This window comes from Liolophura sinensis, chromosome 6 (assembly GCF_032854445.1).
Source record: "Liolophura sinensis isolate JHLJ2023 chromosome 6, CUHK_Ljap_v2, whole genome shotgun sequence".
NCBI lineage: Eukaryota > Metazoa > Mollusca > Polyplacophora > Chitonida > Chitonidae > Liolophura > Liolophura sinensis.
The window spans coordinates 7245642-7264388 of record NC_088300.1 but is presented as its reverse complement, the minus strand read 5'-3'; the positions used below and the strand labels follow the sequence as shown (position 1 = coordinate 7264388).

Below are 18747 nucleotides of genomic sequence, written 5' to 3'. Positions count from 1 at the left end.
ATGACTTGACAACAAACATTTTCTGTCCTTGTACAACGTAAAGCTTCATGGAATTCCTGCATTTTCCACGTTACACTACTTGTACAACAGTACGACACATTCTACAGCCATGATAGGGACAAAACAGGATTATTAGAAATGTTTGTACCCTCTAACTTTAGTATCAGATTTACATGCCACATCAAGAACTGTTTGATTTCTTTTCTGGCTAAAGGTGTTGCTTAAAACTGTCCTAAAAATAGATGTAGGCCATTTCATGGACACTTTGAGTGCCGGAACACCTTCAGGTTTTTAATGCACACTTAATCCTCAGTATCTCCGCTAAAATCCCTGTGACCTTTATGTCCGTTCTAGCGACCCCAATCCCGCTCAGCCACTCAGTGCTGAAACAGCTGCCATATCAGCTACAGGGACCTAACCCTCCCACAAGGGCAGGTATACTGGGTGCTTTTTATGCATTCATGTACCACTTGAAACTTGTTAGCAAATTCCAAAATATTTCTCCACCAATTATCTTTTCTTCCATGTTTACAGTTTTGATTTTATCTATCTGGAAATAAATAAAATTGCATTCTTCAATAAAACTACCACACAATCTTACATGAATTACATGTTCAGATACATTCCATATTAAACCTTGGCTTTTTATTTGATGCTGTCACTCTTCATAAAAAAAAATATATATATACGGGATTATAGATGACAGATGCATCATCTAAAGGCAATTTTATAGTAAGTTTTCACTATAATTTAAAGTTCAAAATACCACTACTTAAACAGAAGTAGTGGTTCACTCGATTCAGAATTTTATTTATTTGACTGAAACATTCAAAATTCATTCCTTTAAGGCCAATTTATTACCAGCAGTTTCACATGGATATGTCACACACTAGAGACAAATAACCTGCATCTCCAAGGGAATATTACTTTTGAAGACAAAAAAACATTGAAACATTATTAAAGAACAGCAGATTGTACAAAGGCATGTGAAGGTTTTCTGCATAAAACAGAGTACTACATCATTCTCAAAAGTGAAACAAGAGTACTTTGTATTCTTGAATATGTACCTGTGTGTGTGATTTTTTCAAGCTGATCATCATTAATGTTTATTATATAATGTACAAGTGATAATCTTAACCTAATAAAAAAGGCAAATATTTATTAAATTTTCATTACTTACATGAATTTCTTTTTACCTTTCATTTCTGAATTTGCTAATGTCTTGAAACTGCATGTGTACCTTAAAAATGAAATTTTTAAAGAACCAAATGAAGCTGGATGTGGTAATTGTTTTTTGGTTTATCATCCACCTTAGACCAATCATTTGGGATTTTCCAGCTGGTCCATCCATTTGCCAATTAAATTACAGTCTATGTACAGTGTAGACCTTAGCTGTCAATCATGCCATGGAAGAGCTGTCTCTGTTCCTACTGTCAGTTACACCCAGAACCACCATCTCATGTTAGAAGCAGTTATGAGGCTTGTCCCCCTAATGGTACATGCCAGACATAAGCCAACAGGATCTGATTCTGACCAGGATTCCCTGCAGGAGTTAACCTCCGCCAGGCCGCATACTAATGAGAGCTTTTGATTTAATGTCAACAGATCTAGAATGACAGTGAATCAGACATGCTGGCTAAGCCTTACAGGCCTCACCATTGATATTACCAGCAGATAGCAGTCAGGTCCAAGCCAGGCTTGCCTCTGCTCAATCTCCCTTAGCTGTGTTTGATCATCACTGACCCATGTTAAGAGCCTGGCAGTCAGCTTGTCCACACTGTCATTTAAAAACAGTGACTGAGAGCCAGATTTCAATACACATGGGGAATACTTCAAGTACAAAACACAGGAGGAGTGACTCCTACAACATGTCCAAAAAGTTTAAATGCAAACTGAATTCAAAGAAAAATTGTTTTCTCTACCTGAACACGCATGTATTATATACACTATCATGGTCACAGGCAGGCAATTTTTCATGGGAGCCCAAATTAAGTCAAATACCAAAAATGTCCAAATAAAGATGATTTTAAAAAATATTTATAATGTTCAACGTGATTCTGAAAATGAGTAATTTAATGTTTCCTTTCAATGACTCAAGGTCCCTGTTATTAAACTGCATATTAGACTTAGAGATACATTTCAACAATTGCTTGATTTTAGCCTTAATTATACACAATGTAAGACTCAAAAGGCTGACCAAATTATGAAACTGTTTCTCACAATATACATCCATGTTTACATATTTCTTAAAAAATATGTAAATTACATGTACAAGAGAGGAAGATTTTAATTTAATGTTTTACACAGTAGGTGATAAATAAACAATGGCATGTTGTAAATATGTAATCAACCACGATACGTGCAAGGTTTTTACACATTCTAATATCTTACAACTGTAAAATGGCATACAAATTTGTCCACACAAAATCCAATTAATTTACGTTTAAAATGTTACATTATACTTTTGATGTTATATTTGGATTTTTACTTTGTATCATGACATTTACACATATAATGTAATATATAAATCACAGTGAGTGATTAGCAGTCATAAAAAGATGGGAACAAATTCTATTCAGCATATTTATTCATGTTAACTGTTTACAAACAAAGCAACACATCACATACACATTGCACATGGCCAAGATTTATAGCAGCAATTTTTGACACACAATGGGGTCAGCTCTTGTTGGAGCCTTGTCAGGCTTTCTGCTTTCCTCCACCCATAAACCGGCCTGCCATTGTCCACAAGAAAAAACAGCACTGAACACTGATCAAATATATAAATAAATTTTCCACACAAATAAATGTGCATTCCCTGTCAGGCAGTACCATATTATTCTCTGACTTATCTGATGTTTTATACCATACACAACTTTATTACTGAGTTCAGATGACTTATAGAAGCGGAAAACAAGGAAGTGCCTCGTGGGTAAAACCGCAGCATTTCCTCGCCCACCAGACGAGCACCCTGACACAAACCCATTGAGGAGACGGTATGATTTTGTTCTGAGAGATCCCACTACCTACCTAACATCACTTACCCTAAATCACCCCATATAACAACCCAATATGTTTGTGGTCAGATCTATAACCACTTTTAAACCCCATAAACGGGACTTACAAGTCCATGCATTGTGTCTTACATGTACATGTGAACTAAAGGCTGAATAATGCACTGTTCTATTAAAACTCTCTGAAAACTGCACATTTTATTTCACAAAATACTGCAAAAGTGGATGCAAACTTTAAAGGTTGCCCATCTCCTTATCTACTGTAATTCTTTTCGCATATTTGCAAAGGTGTTTATTCAGGGTGTACAGTGTTTATTCAGATATATTCTGAAGGCATTATTCATGTATACTGATAAAATAATCCTTTTTGAAGCCCTGAAATTGACCAATCCAACCAATGTAGTTTTGTCTCCAAAATCAAATTATAAATGTGCATAAATTGCACTGAAAGTTGCTGTTTCATATGTGAAAATGTTGAGGAATTAGGGTAGTTACTTTTTCATCAAATTTTGACATGTTGCAGTCTATCTTGCTGTGAGGGTCGCAGAGAAGAATGATTGCTACAACTGACAAAAAATACCTGTTAGCCCTCAGAAAATACAGCTATGTGTATGTGTGTGTATATATATATATATATATACACACAGACACACACATGTATATAAGTGTACATTGTATATATGACTAGAACTGGTTGTCACTGTCATGTTTTGATAGCTTCTACCTGGTAAGCACCATTCTCATCCTGGTTGTCACTGTCATGTTTGGATAGCTTCTATCATTTTCATCCAATAGAGTGTGAAATACTATACAGTAAATCACTGAAATATTCATTGAAATTCTCGTCACCTTGTTACATGTACATGTACGTGAGCTAGTGATTAGTCGGTTACAAAATCTTCAAATATTACTTGAATATGTTAATGACTTAACGAAAAAAAATTTTGCATGAATTTTTCACTAGCTTTGTATAGTGACTATAGTGTATTTTTCACTAACTTTGTATAGTGACTATAGTGTATTTTTCACTAACTTTGTATAGTGACTATAGTGTATTTTTCACTAACTTTGTATAGTGACTATAGTGTATTTTTCACTAACTTTGTATAGTGACTATAGTGTATTTTTCACTAGCTTTGTATAGTGACTATAGTGTATTTTTCACTAGCTTTGTATAGTGACTATAGTGTATTTTTCACTAACTTTGTATAGTGACTATAGTGTATTTTTCACTAACTTTGCATAGTGACTATAGTGTATTTTCCCCTAACTTTGTGTAGTGACCATAGTGTTTTTTCACTAGCTTTGTATGTTGAATATACTGTATTTTGGCACACACATATAATTTATTACATGTGTGTCAAAAGTACTTACCTTTAACGAGCGTTCTGGACTAGGAGACAGACAGAAGGGGTTCTCCTTCCTCTCAAGTTGATTCAGCTGTTTCTCTAGCTTCTGGCACTGTTGATGAAAAAGTGGGAAGCCAAATCTTAGGGAAAGTGCTTTGGGGGTGACCCCAACGCCCTGGGGGTATAGGGGTGTGCTGCACCTTACCCACATCTATCCAGTAAGTGTAAGTAATCTTAACCTGGTGTAAATCAGCTAACATCATTGACATACAGGTAACTAAACTGTATGGCAAATCTTCCATCATGGCTTATAGTTTAAACTCAATTCTTCAAATCATTATCGAAGACAACAGGTGATACACACGCGTTATATGTTACTGAGACTAGTCATAATTTAGCTACCTTGACAGACAGTGAGCCTGATACAACTAGACTATTTCTTAGTTTTAACTTTTAACTTCAGGCCAAGGGGAACTCCAGGGGACATTCGAGAGGGAAGGAAAGGAAAAAAGCAAGTGTTAAGTTTGAATATCTGTGTTTTCCCTCCCAAAGAGTCAATATGCTAGGCTGGAGAGACCCTGTATGCTGTTGACTCTGCTACTGGTGCCTGTAGCGGGATGGTAGTGGGAGCGCAGCGCTGGCGGCCATGCAGACAAAACTACCTGAGCCTGCCTGACACAGGTAAATTTGTTCAGCCTTGCTCTATTTGTGTAGGGAGAAACTTAAGCTACATATCCTCCACTTTCTCCAGCTGAAAACTCCATTCCTTGTCACACTGTAGCATCATCTGACAATCTACTGCAATCTTTAACTGTTACATCAGCCAGGGAATGCATGTTACACGCATGTTATGGACAATGGCTTGTGGTCTGGACCGTGCAACATAAGGACACATGTATATATGAAAAATGTGGTGCACTTTGCTTGGAAACAAACTAAAAATGTTGGATTAAAGAACTCATCATGTTGGTAATAATTTGATGGAGAGGTTCAAAAATACTGCCTGCATGTATGGGTGGGCAAAGCACAAGGAGGGACAGGAGAAAATCACTCAGCCATTAAAGACCTGCACTTGCAAAATATACATAAACTCATCTACTTGTATTTATTATGTAATTTTATACATACATACATGCAATAAATTAATCTTCCATTTATACATTGTTTTTCATTATATTTTGGCAATACAGTATCCTTTAATAATTCAAGTTATCACTCTGGATGCTGGGGAGTTCTGTCAGTGTGAAAACCAACACATCTTAACTTCTTATCAAATTTTTCTACAATTTTTTCTGTCCTATTCACAAGATTAAATACACAGAACTTCATTTTATCTTTCCTGACGCAGAAACTGGGCAAGCAAAATTTTATATGGACATATTTTGGCCATAAGTCTTATATTCATAGCTCATCCAACCTTGAAGAAGCTGATGTGGGGTAAGTCATAACCAAGGTATTTTACATCTACATTTGAACATGTAAACATGCATCTCTTTTATAATATCATTCTCAAGCATTTTTCCTCACTGAAAGACAAGCACCATAATCACTCGACTACAGCTGGCTCTCTATACTCCATATAAGCAAATCATTGATGAACCAACTTTAAATTTGGATGACTGCTGAATATCCCTGCTAAATGTTTGAGTGTAAGAGGTCTCACTTTTGCAAGGGCCAAATCCCGTTCCTCCAGGACTACTTGCATCTCCTCAGCCACGATTTCCTCCCTCCTCCTCTGATTCGCACTGATCTTAGTGGCCATTGCCTCCCCGTACGCCTCTATTTGCTTGGGCAAGGTCTGCAACTGTAGCTTCCTCAGCAATGAGTCAATGTCCTATAAGTTTATAGATACATACTCTGTACCACCATATACTGAGTCCTTACACATACAAGTGGTACAGAGACCATTACTGTCTCATCTGGCATATTGTCAGTCACTAATAATACCCCATATGTATCTTATCTGCAATACAACAAACACATTTTGTACTCAATACCCCATATGTATCTTATCTGCAAAATAACAAACACATTTTGTACTCAACACCCTATATGTATCTTGTATCCAATGCAACAATGTATCTTCTACTCAATCCTCCATATGTATCTTGTATTCAAAACTACATACTGGTATGTATATCTAGCATTTAATACCAAATATGCATGTTACACTCCTACTCCATATGTATCTTGTAGTGAATGCCGTACATGTATGCTGTGGTCAGGGCCATGCATCCAATGCTCTCAGTATCATACCAGTCTAGCAATACCTGTGTCTAACATCTTACCAGGTCAAGGTATTCATCAGCACTAAATTCATCTTCCTCTTCTGGAGAAAAGCTGTAAAATTTAATACATGAAAATATTTTTGTCTTCCAAGAGTACAGTAAATGACCTAAAATTTCACCCCAAAAGGGCGTTTTTACAAACATATATGTCATAAACATCATAAAATATAACTTTTGGAGCTTAAAGCTTACATTTTTCCAACAGGACATCAGTCTACCTTCGGAAAAATAAAACCTCACAACATCTTTCTGAGATCAACGAAACCCTCAAAATCAGATAAAAAATCTGTACCTTAGTCAAGGGCAAAATATTAGGTGGTTTACCAAACTCCTCCCAGCCACGAAGGGCTTAAGTCTAATGGGTTAGGATTCTGTACTGTTACCACTGTTTTGTTGCTGCTGATCAAGTATTTGAAAAGAGAATTCAACGGTCCCACATCACACCACATTTACAAGTATACTATGTATTCTAATTTTTTGTTTCAAAAAGATGACAGCAACCAGCTCCGTAATTCAAGCAAAAGAATTCAGTACCAGGTACTTTATTTACAAATGTTTTAAATATACTATAGATCACATTCACATACTGTCATTTCTTATAACACCTTAAAGACCATTTATATGTCCTTCAAATATCCAGAACATTTGACAAAGCTTTATACAAAGCTTTATACAGGTATTGTACAGAAATAGCACACAACTGCACTGAGGTTTGATGACATGAAATGCTCCTGAGAGAGTAAGTTCTCAGCAGATTATGACTATCAGATCCAATCCCATCTATCAGTTTCACAGGACAGATTGTGCATAAACCATCATTTCTATAGTTTATGCTTTAAGCATAATACATGCCTCAAAACCACAGTGATCTATTTCACAGGAACAGACAAGTAATTACCATATCAATAAGTACCATGGTGGCCTTGGTACAACCTAGATCTGGCTGCTAAATTTAAACTGTCCATGTGATCTCAGCAGTAGGGGATGGTAGTAATGGGTCACACAACAGGGGCATGTCAGATGCTTGGCTTCAAAATTATTTCAGTGGAACTACCTCGGCTACTTAATATAAGTACACTGCATTTTGTTATCAGCACAAACCTTCCTAAAACTGGTCACAAGGAAAATGACCAGCATACTTTAGGTCTGAGAGACAAATATTAATTGAGGCTACATAAAAATATAGATTTTCACTAAACATCTGTTAATCAAATTATTTCCTTCTTAACTTATTAAACTTTTCCAACATATACTATCTAATGAAATATGTGCATCTTTTCTAAAGAGGTCACAATGCTAATAAACCATACAAGTGTTTAACTATAGTCGCAAATATATACATGTAACTGTGATTTCAGTGGTGCAACCATCAGAGTAACAATGCAGAACAGAAGTGTCACAGTCTCCGAAGCAGGACATCTCAAGCACAGTTTCTTCATCAAAAAAATAACAGCTTCATCCACCATTCATTAACTGATAGTTGTACAATGTATTTGAGTACGTCACTTACACAAAATCACCAAATCGCACTTTTGCCTTACACGTATCTCCTCTTTTCTGCCATTTACATGTTCTTTTGCACAGCAACAACAAAAGAGTTTGTTTAATAACTTCCTGTGCAAAGCATTGCGGCTGTTTGGTGAAAAGGTGCCAGACTAAAAGAAACCTAGCAAAGAGGTGTTGCAAAATACAATTTTGCATTACAATCTGTGGCTGCATCACTCGGATCACAATCACATGTTCGCAACTAGTTTAACTGATAACAACACTGTTAGAGAGGAGATTTGGGTCAAATCCCTTCTTATACTCTCGGGTAGGTAAGGATCACAGATGCATCTGTTATGCCTGGATCATATCCTTGAGAACAAAATGTATGTGGTTTTAATGAACATTTTCCAGTTAATATTTCTGGCATTAAACAGAGTTTATTCACAATTCACGGAAATCTGGCAGCCCCTACCTGGGTTCTTCCCTTTGGTCAGGCAAAGCCCCGTACTGCCTCAGCCGTAGGTACATGTTAGTCCTCTCCTGATTGGCCACTTTCAATCTGCTGAGGACTGCAGAGTCACGAGTTAACTGTGCATCCCGAATGTCCTGAATAAGGGCTAAAAAAAAAAAAAAAAACATTCCCACAATGCTGCAATAGTTCCTTGTTCATTCCAAATTTTTGCTGGCACACAATAATTTCAGTTAAATTTCTGTCATAAGTTAACTAAAATTTATTCATTTGATTCAGAATTCACGAATTTTTCACAAATATAATCTAACGCTGGTTAATTTTATGTGTGGAAGCACATACTTATATGGACGATATGGTAATGGCTGCTGAGAGAGTCAATGATCAAATCTCTGACTTTTACCTATAAATGTAGGCCAGATGCTAGTTGAGTTTCCCTTTTCTTGTTGGAGAAATCATCAACCCATCAGAAGTACAGGTGTATAAACTTTGTAAACTAACCAGAATAAAGCAGAAGATCATTAACAACGGTTTGCAGATTTGTAATGTTTTGGTCATGAGTATGTGGATATAAAAGCTGTCATATGAGTGAAATATTCTTTAGCATAAAACACCAATCCACTAATACTAGTCAATCAAATCAATTAAATGATGTACCTGAAACTTGACCAGATGTTGTAGCCTCTTTTTCTATTTCCTTTGTCTTCAATGCTCGTCGAGCAACTTCTAATTCCTCCTGACATCTGTCCAGTTTTTCTTGAAGCTAACAAACATATAAAGTCGCTGCAGAAACATCAAGAGCTTAATTTGACCATACAACTCAGTTTATAGTCAAGGGCCTGATATTCACGGCAAGCCAGCATTTTAACCATCTGAGCCAACGAGCCAACCAGTTATAAGGAATACTGACAAATTCAAAATGCAAATGCATGAATACAACCCACAATGTGTTCGGTTTGCCTGTTATGTGTATGCTGATTGGTTTGTTTGTCGTGTATGCTGATTGGTTTGTCTGTCATGTGTATGCTGATTGGTTTGTCTGTCAAGTGTATGCTGATTGTCATGTGTATGCTGATTGTCATGTGTATGCTGATCGTAATGTGTAACACACAATGTGTTCGGTTTGTCTGTCATGTGTATGCTGATTGGTTTGTCTGTCATGTGTATGCTGATTGTAATGTTCGGTTTGTCTGTCATATGTATGCTGATTGGTTTGTCTGTCATGTGTATACTGATTGGTTTGTCTGTCATGTGTATACTGATTGGTTTGTCTGTCATGTGCATGCTGATTGGTTTGTCTGTCATGTGTATGCTGATTGGTTTGTCTGTCATGTGTATGCTGATTGTAATGTTCGGTTTGTCTGTCATATGTATGCTGATTGTAATGTTCAGTTTGTCTTGTCATATGTATGCTGATTGATTTGTCTGTCATGTGTATGCTGATTGGTTTGTCTGTCATGTGTATGCTGATTGGTTTGTCTGTCATGTGTATGCTGATTGGTTTGTCTGTCATGTGTATGCTGATTGTAATGTTCGGTTTGTCTGTCATATGTATGCTGATTGGTTTGTCTGTCATATGTATGCTGATTGATTTGTCTGTCATATGTATGCTGATTGGTTTGTCTGTCATGTGTATGCTGATTGATTTGTCTGTCATGTGTATGCTGATTGGTTTGTCTGTCATATGTATGCTGATTGGGTTGTCTGTCATGTGTATGCTGATTGGTTTGTCTGTCGTGTATGCTGATTGGTTTGTCTGTCATGTGTATGCTGACTGATTTGCCTGTCGTGTGTGCTGATTGATTTGTCTGTCATGTGTATGCTGATTGGTTTGTCTGTCATATGTATGCTGATTGGGTTGTCTGTCATGTGTATGCTGATTGGTTTGTCTGTCATATGTATGCTGATTGATTTGTCTGTCGTGTGTATGCTGATTGGTTTGTCTGTCATATGTATGCTGATTGGTTTGTCTGTCGTGTATGCTGATTGATTTGTCTGTCATGTGTATGCTGATTGGTTTGTCTGTCATATGTATGCTGATTGGGTTGTCTGTCATGTGTATGCTGATTGGTTTGTCTGTCGTGTATGCTGATTGGTTTGTCTGTCATGTGTATGCTGATTGGTTTGTCTGTCGTGTGTATGCTGATTGGTTTGTCTGTCATGTATGCTGATTGATTTGTCTGTCATGTGTATGCTGATTGGTTTGTCTGTCATATGTATGCTGATTGGGTTGTCTGTCATGTGTATGCTGATTGGTTTGTCTGTCGTGTATGCTGATTGGTTTGTCTGTCATGTGTATGCTGATTGATTTGTCTGTCGTGTGTATGCTGATTGTAATGAGTAACCCATATATTAAAGGTAAAGAAAACACTAACATGAAGTATACACCAGATGATAGCCCTTTAAAACTGTCCACAAAAATAGTTTTATTTTTTTATTTTTTTTTTTTTTTACATTTATTTTAACCCTTAAAATGCATATGAAACTATGGATTCTGTGGTAGCCTTTTCTGAACGTAATGGGACTGATGACGTCAAGTCAGGCTTTTGCTACTTAACACACAGACCACTACATTTCATCATTCTAAATGCATATACATATAAATCTATGAATGTATTCGACAAATTGACCTTGAATAGAAATATTTCAGGCAAAAAAAAACAGGCATGACGTCACTGATACCCTCTGGGTATACAGACAATACAGACCTAAAATTTGATGTTTTAAAACCTTTTTACTCGGTTGGAAAAATTCTATAAAAAAAAAATCCAACTATTTTCCTAGATTGTGTTCAACTTTGTTCAATATATACTTCATTTTAGTGTTTTCTTTGAGTTTAAATGAAATTCCTTAAATACATCAGCAAATTAACAGAAAAATTTTTCATAAAAATATTAATCCTTAATAGACAAATCCATATCTAGCTAACAGGCTAGGTGTAATTAACATACATGTACATGTTTATCATATATATATTACCAAACAGTAAATGATTTATATGATTCAAAGTAAAAAATATTCTTACAATGTACCAGATTCCTGTAGTAATTATCTCTAACCTGTTTGGATTTAAGAGATGTAAAATGGAATTAGCAAACCATCAGTGCACTGAGAAAATCCACAATTGACTTGAGGGCATGAACGGTAGTTCAGCAGTGTATGACTTAACATGCTTAATTGGAAGTTGGCCCAGAGACACGCCATTTTCTAAATGCCAAATTTCACAGGCTGTAGAATCTGGCCCTGCCAGAAGCTGTGCTGATAGTTTACACGTACTTTGCTACACACGTCATGTCCACAGAGATAAGATCTCATGAATACCGTGATGAGATTCATCAGTAATGTTTACTCTGTCCTCCTAAAATACATCAGCTCTGATCAACTGACTTTGTACACAACTCTGGCTGGTTGGATAATGGACCCTGATGACTGGGTAAATAGCAGATACTAGAGAAGCCACATTAGCACAGAGATATTAACAGAGTCAACAACCTGCCTTTGATATTAACTACCAGAAAGCTAACTCATTTCTACACCCATCTTCCAATTATACACCATCCATTATTAAAATGAATAAAAAAAAACATATATACACGCACGTAGAGCATGCAATAATACCACAAACTGTTCCTGAATTGGTAGTGATATGATTCCCTTCATGATATTAATCATTTTCCGAATGTTATCAGATGAAAATCCTGGACCTGGAAAAACCTGGAAACTAGCATAAGAGATATGTTTGATCTCCATGGCCTTTCAAATACACAAGGTCTATGAAGGTCATAAGCAAGGTCTATGAAGGTCTAGCTGTCCAGAAATCCATGTAAACAGGGCTGTTTCAGCTGGGCCTGGCACAATATCAGAATTTCGGCACTGTGATTTTAACATGCTCATAATAGTCATATTAAAGGTTCACAGTGGTCAGTTTTGTAGGATTCAATTATGATGCCTTTTTACAACAGGCATGACCGTATTCAAATCATTTTCACACTGCATAAATTGAATACCCAGACAATTTTTCTTACATGTACATGTAAAGCCAACCACTTCACTCTCTGTAAACATAAACCAACAGAAGTGTACACACAAATCAACAGAAGTGTACACCCCAACCAACACAAGTGTGCACACAAACAAACATAAGTGTACACACCAACACAAGTGTACACACCACCCAACATAAGTGTACACACAAACCAACACAAGTGTACTTCAACATGGTACACACAAATATTCTGAATTTGTATTTTAATAATATATTAAATCTAAGCATGACCATCTGAGAAATGTTATCCCTACGCATACATGTATGTAGGAGTATGAATATGTAACTTGTTGAAATTCACCTACTTACTTTATTATTACGAGCTCGTTCTAGCTTGAGTTCCTCGAGAAGGTAGGCAACCTGATGTGTGGTCGGTGACCCCAGCGTAGAGGTGGGTGCAGGTTGTACAGATGGGTTAGGTGTTACAAGAATGTTCGGACCACCCACATAGCCAGGGCACGTGGTGGCGGAAGACTGTAGCGGGCTGTGTGTGGGGTGACTACCCACAAATGATTGTTGCCCTGTGGGTGGGGCAGTGGAAGCCTGAGTCACCTGAGGGACAGTCTGTGGTACTACCCCAGGGATATAAGTAACAGGAGTCCCGCTAACATTACTATTCTGAGGATGACTTAGGCTGGTAACCACTGACGGCACTGCCATGGGGTACAGCATAACCATGCCCTGGGGAGAATGACTACTACCCCTGGGGTCACGTCTGCGAGAACAATGATGGTCGGCATCCATGTCCTGGTCAGAGCTTTCGCTGGGTAGAGATCGAGACCTTCTCGCACGTCTTGACTCTCGCTTGGCACGTTGGCTCGAGGAATCCCCAAAATCTACCAGAGAACAAAAATCACACAGCATAACAATTATGATGGTCTTGAAGGTTGTCACGTACATGGTGAGATGTGAGATGTAACTTCCTTTCAAGTTCTCTGTTATTGTTTTTTGAAATACTGTTACTCTGAATAGAAATCAAGTTAACTTCTAAACGCAAATCATGTTAACTTTTGAACACAAATCAGTTTTCTAACTACATGTATCAAGGAAGGAATCTCTGTATGTATGTACTGTAAGTCCATCTGTCCAATAACTTCAAAACTGTTGATCTGATTAACTTCACACTGCTGCATGCATAAGTGCAATGTCTAGAGTACAAAAACTTGCATGCTGTGTATGTAAATTTGGCAATGACAACATCTCAAACTGTTTTACGTAATGATGTCAATTTTCATTTTTTAACCATGGATGCCACTTCAGCCTTCCCTGAACAATTGTTTACCTTACTACAATCCTGAAAAACATCATTTTCCTAGAGGCACGTTTTACTGGCACAAAGTGAAAGAAGCTTACATAATTTTAGTCCAACCAAGTGTAAACTTTCTGACAGAATGGCTTACCTAGGCTCCTCCTTACATCTCCTTGGTGTCGTTCACTAAGGAAATTCTCTCTGCCATACAAGGAATCAAACCTTTGTCCACTTGATGTCATTTTACCCAGAGGGGACCTACAAATAGGACAGAAGACTGATCCTAACCACAGCACACACAAAACAGCATGTACATCAAACGTCTTTTTTATACGTATGGGTAAGGAGGATACATAATGTCTCCCATTCATTAATATTACCCTTTATTGTACACTTGAAGCACATTAAAGTCATCGTGTTATCATGACTCATGCTACTGATTTCCATTCCGCTGACAAACACTGATCTTGGTGGATCTGGGGTATCCCACGACAACATGATGCCGGCCAGTGGTTTCCAAACAGCCGCAGAAGATTAGAACATTAGAAGATTAGTCTTAGTGGAAAGCTCAGGATGCATCTGATGCAATGTATTACGTAACATTTGGCCCCACACAGGTCAAATTGCTAGAACTGATAGAACTCATTACATCGTGACCCTGGAACTGGGGGTTTGACCTCAGATCAGCTACAACAGTTGTACTACAACTGTGGGAGGTTGATTTATGACCTCAGCTTCTGACCTCCTTGCTGCTGAACAGTACACTGGCTGGGTACTTCTGACCTCCACAAACATGAAGACAGTAGCAACTGTGATGAGAGCAGATCTGGGAGAGTGACCTTGGAGAGTGACCTTGGACATGACCTTAGGCATGACCCCAAACATGTTTCAGCAAGAATAAGGTTATCAAGACACAAGAACCATCCAAACATCCTTGCCACACATGGCAGCCAAGACACCGTTCACTAATGACAACTGTTACAGATGTAACCCATCCAACAATGACACATCTAATATACATGTAGAGTACTGCTGAGGTCAAGGAAAAGTTCAGTGAGGTTCAGCCAGGACAACTCCTGTGAGCAGCTAGGGTTGTTGAGAAGCGACAAAGAGCCATAGCAGAGAAGTTCTGAAGATGATGGCTGTACTAGGAGCAGCCTGATGGAGGATATGGTTCAGGCGCTGTCAACAGAACTTCCCTCTGACATCTGTACTGGGAGCTGTACAAACTCACTCTATTTCAACTCAAATCACAGCCCAGTTACACTCCCTGCCTGCTGGCAAAAAGTTCAATATTTGTGGAAAATGTCCCTAAATTAATTTATGGAAATCATGGGTTGGAAAGTATATTAGCTGAGGAGTTTGAGAGCCAACACCATCTGACAGCCATGTTGTCAGTGGAGTTTACTGATCAGGGCTGAATCCACACTCTAACTGTTGGATTGTCCGCACAGCTCCATCACACAGGCAATGGCCTGGAGAGGCAGACGGCATGGCCATGTTAAAGGCTAGAGAGCACAGCCCTGTATTTACCTGGCACTGTAGACAAATCACAACTCTGTTTGTCAACCAATCTGAGTAAATTAGGTTTGGTTAGCCCTGACCCCACCCCCACGCCTAATTCCCCCACCCTGTGGCCCCCCCAAGTTATCCCTCTGTCCATATGGACAGGCAGTATTTACCCCTCTTCCTCATCATTAGCCCTAGTCAATATTATACTTACAAATTCTAAGTTTTGTTTCATATTTGACCAAGGGAGATAACCAGTGTTTGCTAAGACCAATCAGTTGTTTGTGGAGGCCTAGGTTACAATAGCCAGATAACTCTAAGGTAAATGTTTGAAGTTCAATCGGAAGGGCTAACAAAGCTGACAGCCTGTGGTCTTTTTTTATCATCTGTGCACAGAGCAAATGACAGAAAGTCATGATCCGGCTTTATTAAATCTACATTATCACACAATAACTGTTTGTAGTGGTCAAACAAACCGTTGTAAACTGAGGTAAAGTTAACTACATTTTATCTCCAGCTCAGTACACTAAACACAAACCACTCAAACAAATTATCTTATAGCTGACAAGTAAGCAAATTTGACTAGAATCCATGAATTAACACTTAACATCCCAGGGAAAACATTTGCCTTGCTCCTGCTGCGTAGCCATGTTTGTTGTTGGTGTACAGTAGAAAGGCAAATGCCATTTACACACTTAATCAGAGCTGTGTCAATGTAGCAGATTATGTGGCTAATAAACTGGTAATAATGACATGTCTATATTACAGATAAATTAGAGCAGAACAATAATTAGGTGTTAAACCTGATCCATTAATAAAACATAACGTGTGTTCATAATGATATAAACACTGGCTTATGGATACAGGTAGATGTTTATACATATATGTATATATACAATAATTTGATAATTCATACATGTATATTTTCCTGTACAAATGAAGTACATTCAATTCAAGCAGGCAACACTAAGGCTCACACTAGGTCATCCATTTTACCTAAACAATAATACCTTTTTACTATTTTTGGACTTGCATACTTAATGCATGTATTCTGCTCCATATCAGATTTATCGTATCATAAATGAAAGGTTATTAATAGTTAAGTACAACCACTTTTACGGTTGGAACAAACCTCAGAACATGTTTTTCCTTCCATATGCCTGTGCCTGATCCCTAGTATTCAAATACAACAGCATGACTAAGACAGTGCATTAGAACATGAGCAAATAGGCATTTCTATCATTTGTTCAACATTACGACATATGGGCACATATATGACTGTAGGGTAGAACCACTTAGCCCATGACCCCTAACACAGTGCAGTAGAAACGAAGTCATAAAAAATTCCATGCTAAGCCAGCTCTATGTATAGCTAATACTTGTATTATCAGCTGATAGGCTTAAAATGATCCAGGATTAATACTTACATTCCTAATTCACAGATATGCATTATACAGATATGAATTCTAGATTAGACTGATAAGGCTTTAGTTTCTGACAATAGCCAAGGCCGAAGCCCAGTCAATACTGTTTCATGTGTGAATGCAAATTTTAACATGCATAAAATGCAGCTAAAGAGATAACTTTATGGTGCATAAATGTACCATACCATGTACATACAAATGGTTGCAGAACTTAAATATCAAAATAGTATATAATCGGAGAGGATGTAAAGCCACCAGTAAGAGAACAGGTACAAGTAGTTGCCAGAAATGTCTGACTGGCCAAGGGGTGTATAGTATCATACTTCATGACAGTCTGTCGTCGCATATCAAATTCAGCTCAGGCTGACATGGTTTCAGCCTAGTATCATACTTCATGACAGTCTGTTGTTGCATGTCAAATTCAGCTCAGGCTGACATGGTTTCAGCCTTGTATCAGAAGATTTATCATGTACCTTTTGGGGTTATCTTTATCAATAAACATACAATTTAAATACTCATGGAGTATACAGCAGTGAGCACCAATAAGAAAAAAAAAATAATTAATTAACAGACGATGTACATGTATACATGTACCTACATGTTCCATGAAAAAGGGAAGCTTTTTCAACAAACTGGATTCTTCCCATTATGACTGAGGCTGGTTTCAAGATGTGCACTTAGCTAAGTTAGTCCTTAACTACCATGACAATGTATGTTGTAGACATACATGTATGAAGTGCACTTAGGTACAGGCAACTTAACGCTAAGTATGCTTCATGAAATTGGGCTCTTGAATGTCTCTGTTCACTCTACATTTTCCCAGGAATAGTCTCTACATAAGGACATTTTCATGCTGTAATTATTGATGCATGGACTTATGGGATAGGAATTTCAAAATGTCTATCCTTGGTCCATGTCTGGTCTCATTCCACACCATTACAAGGATATGCACATCAGCACCTGTACCAGATACACTTGTTCAATGCCTGCTCTCATTACACACCATTACAAGGATATGCACATCAGCACCTATACCACACACACTTGGTCAATGTCTGGTCTCATTACACACCTTTACAAGGATATGCACATCAGCACCTATACCAGATACACTCGGTCTCTGTCTGGCCTTATTACACACCATTACAAGGATATGCACATCAGCACCTGTACCAGATACACTTGTTCAATGCCTGCTCTCATTACACACCATTACAAGGATATGCACATCAGCACCTATACCATACACACTTGGTCAATGTCTGGTCTCATTACACACCTTTACAAGGATATGCACATCAGCACCTGTACCAGATACACTTGGTCAATGTCTGGTCTCATTACACACCATTACTGATATGCACATCAGCACCTATACCAGATACACTCGGTCTCTGTCTGGCCTTATTACACACCATTACAAGGATATGCATATCAGCACCTATACCACACACACTTGGTCAATGTCTGGTCTCATTACACACCTTTACAAGGATATGTACATCAGCACCTACACCACATACACTCAGTCTCTGTCTGGCCTTATTACACACCATTATAAGGATGTGCACATCAGCACTTATACCACATACACTTGTTCAATGTCTGCTCTCATTACACACCATTACAAGGATATGCACTTCAGCACCTATACCACATACACTTGGTCAGTGTCTGGTCTCATTACACACCATTATACACCATTACTGATATGCACATCAACACCTATACCAGATACACTCGGTCCCTGTCTGGCCTTATTAAATACCATTACAAGGATATGCACATCAGCACCTATACCACATACATTTGGTCAATGTCTAGTCTCACTACACACCATTATAAGGATATGCACACCAGGACCATTCCCAGATACACTCTATCTGTGACTGGTCTCATTACACACCATTAC

General features: G+C 37.9%; 1 protein-coding gene across 1 annotated transcript in view; it reads right to left on the bottom strand.

Annotated features, from left to right (window-relative positions):
• Positions 1–18747, bottom strand: part of LOC135466236 (uncharacterized) — a 58910-nt gene that overhangs the window by 23200 nt on the left and 16963 nt on the right. Inside the window, exons 3-9 of the mRNA XM_064743641.1 lie at positions 14054–14160; positions 12963–13489; positions 9266–9371; positions 8612–8756; positions 6652–6703; positions 6027–6197; positions 4389–4475 (exon numbers count right to left, since the gene is read on the bottom strand). Coding sequence (XP_064599711.1) covers positions 4389–4475; positions 6027–6197; positions 6652–6703; positions 8612–8756; positions 9266–9371; positions 12963–13489; positions 14054–14160 — 1195 coding nt within the window. The remainder of the gene's footprint in view (positions 1–4388; positions 4476–6026; positions 6198–6651; positions 6704–8611; positions 8757–9265; positions 9372–12962; positions 13490–14053; positions 14161–18747) is intronic.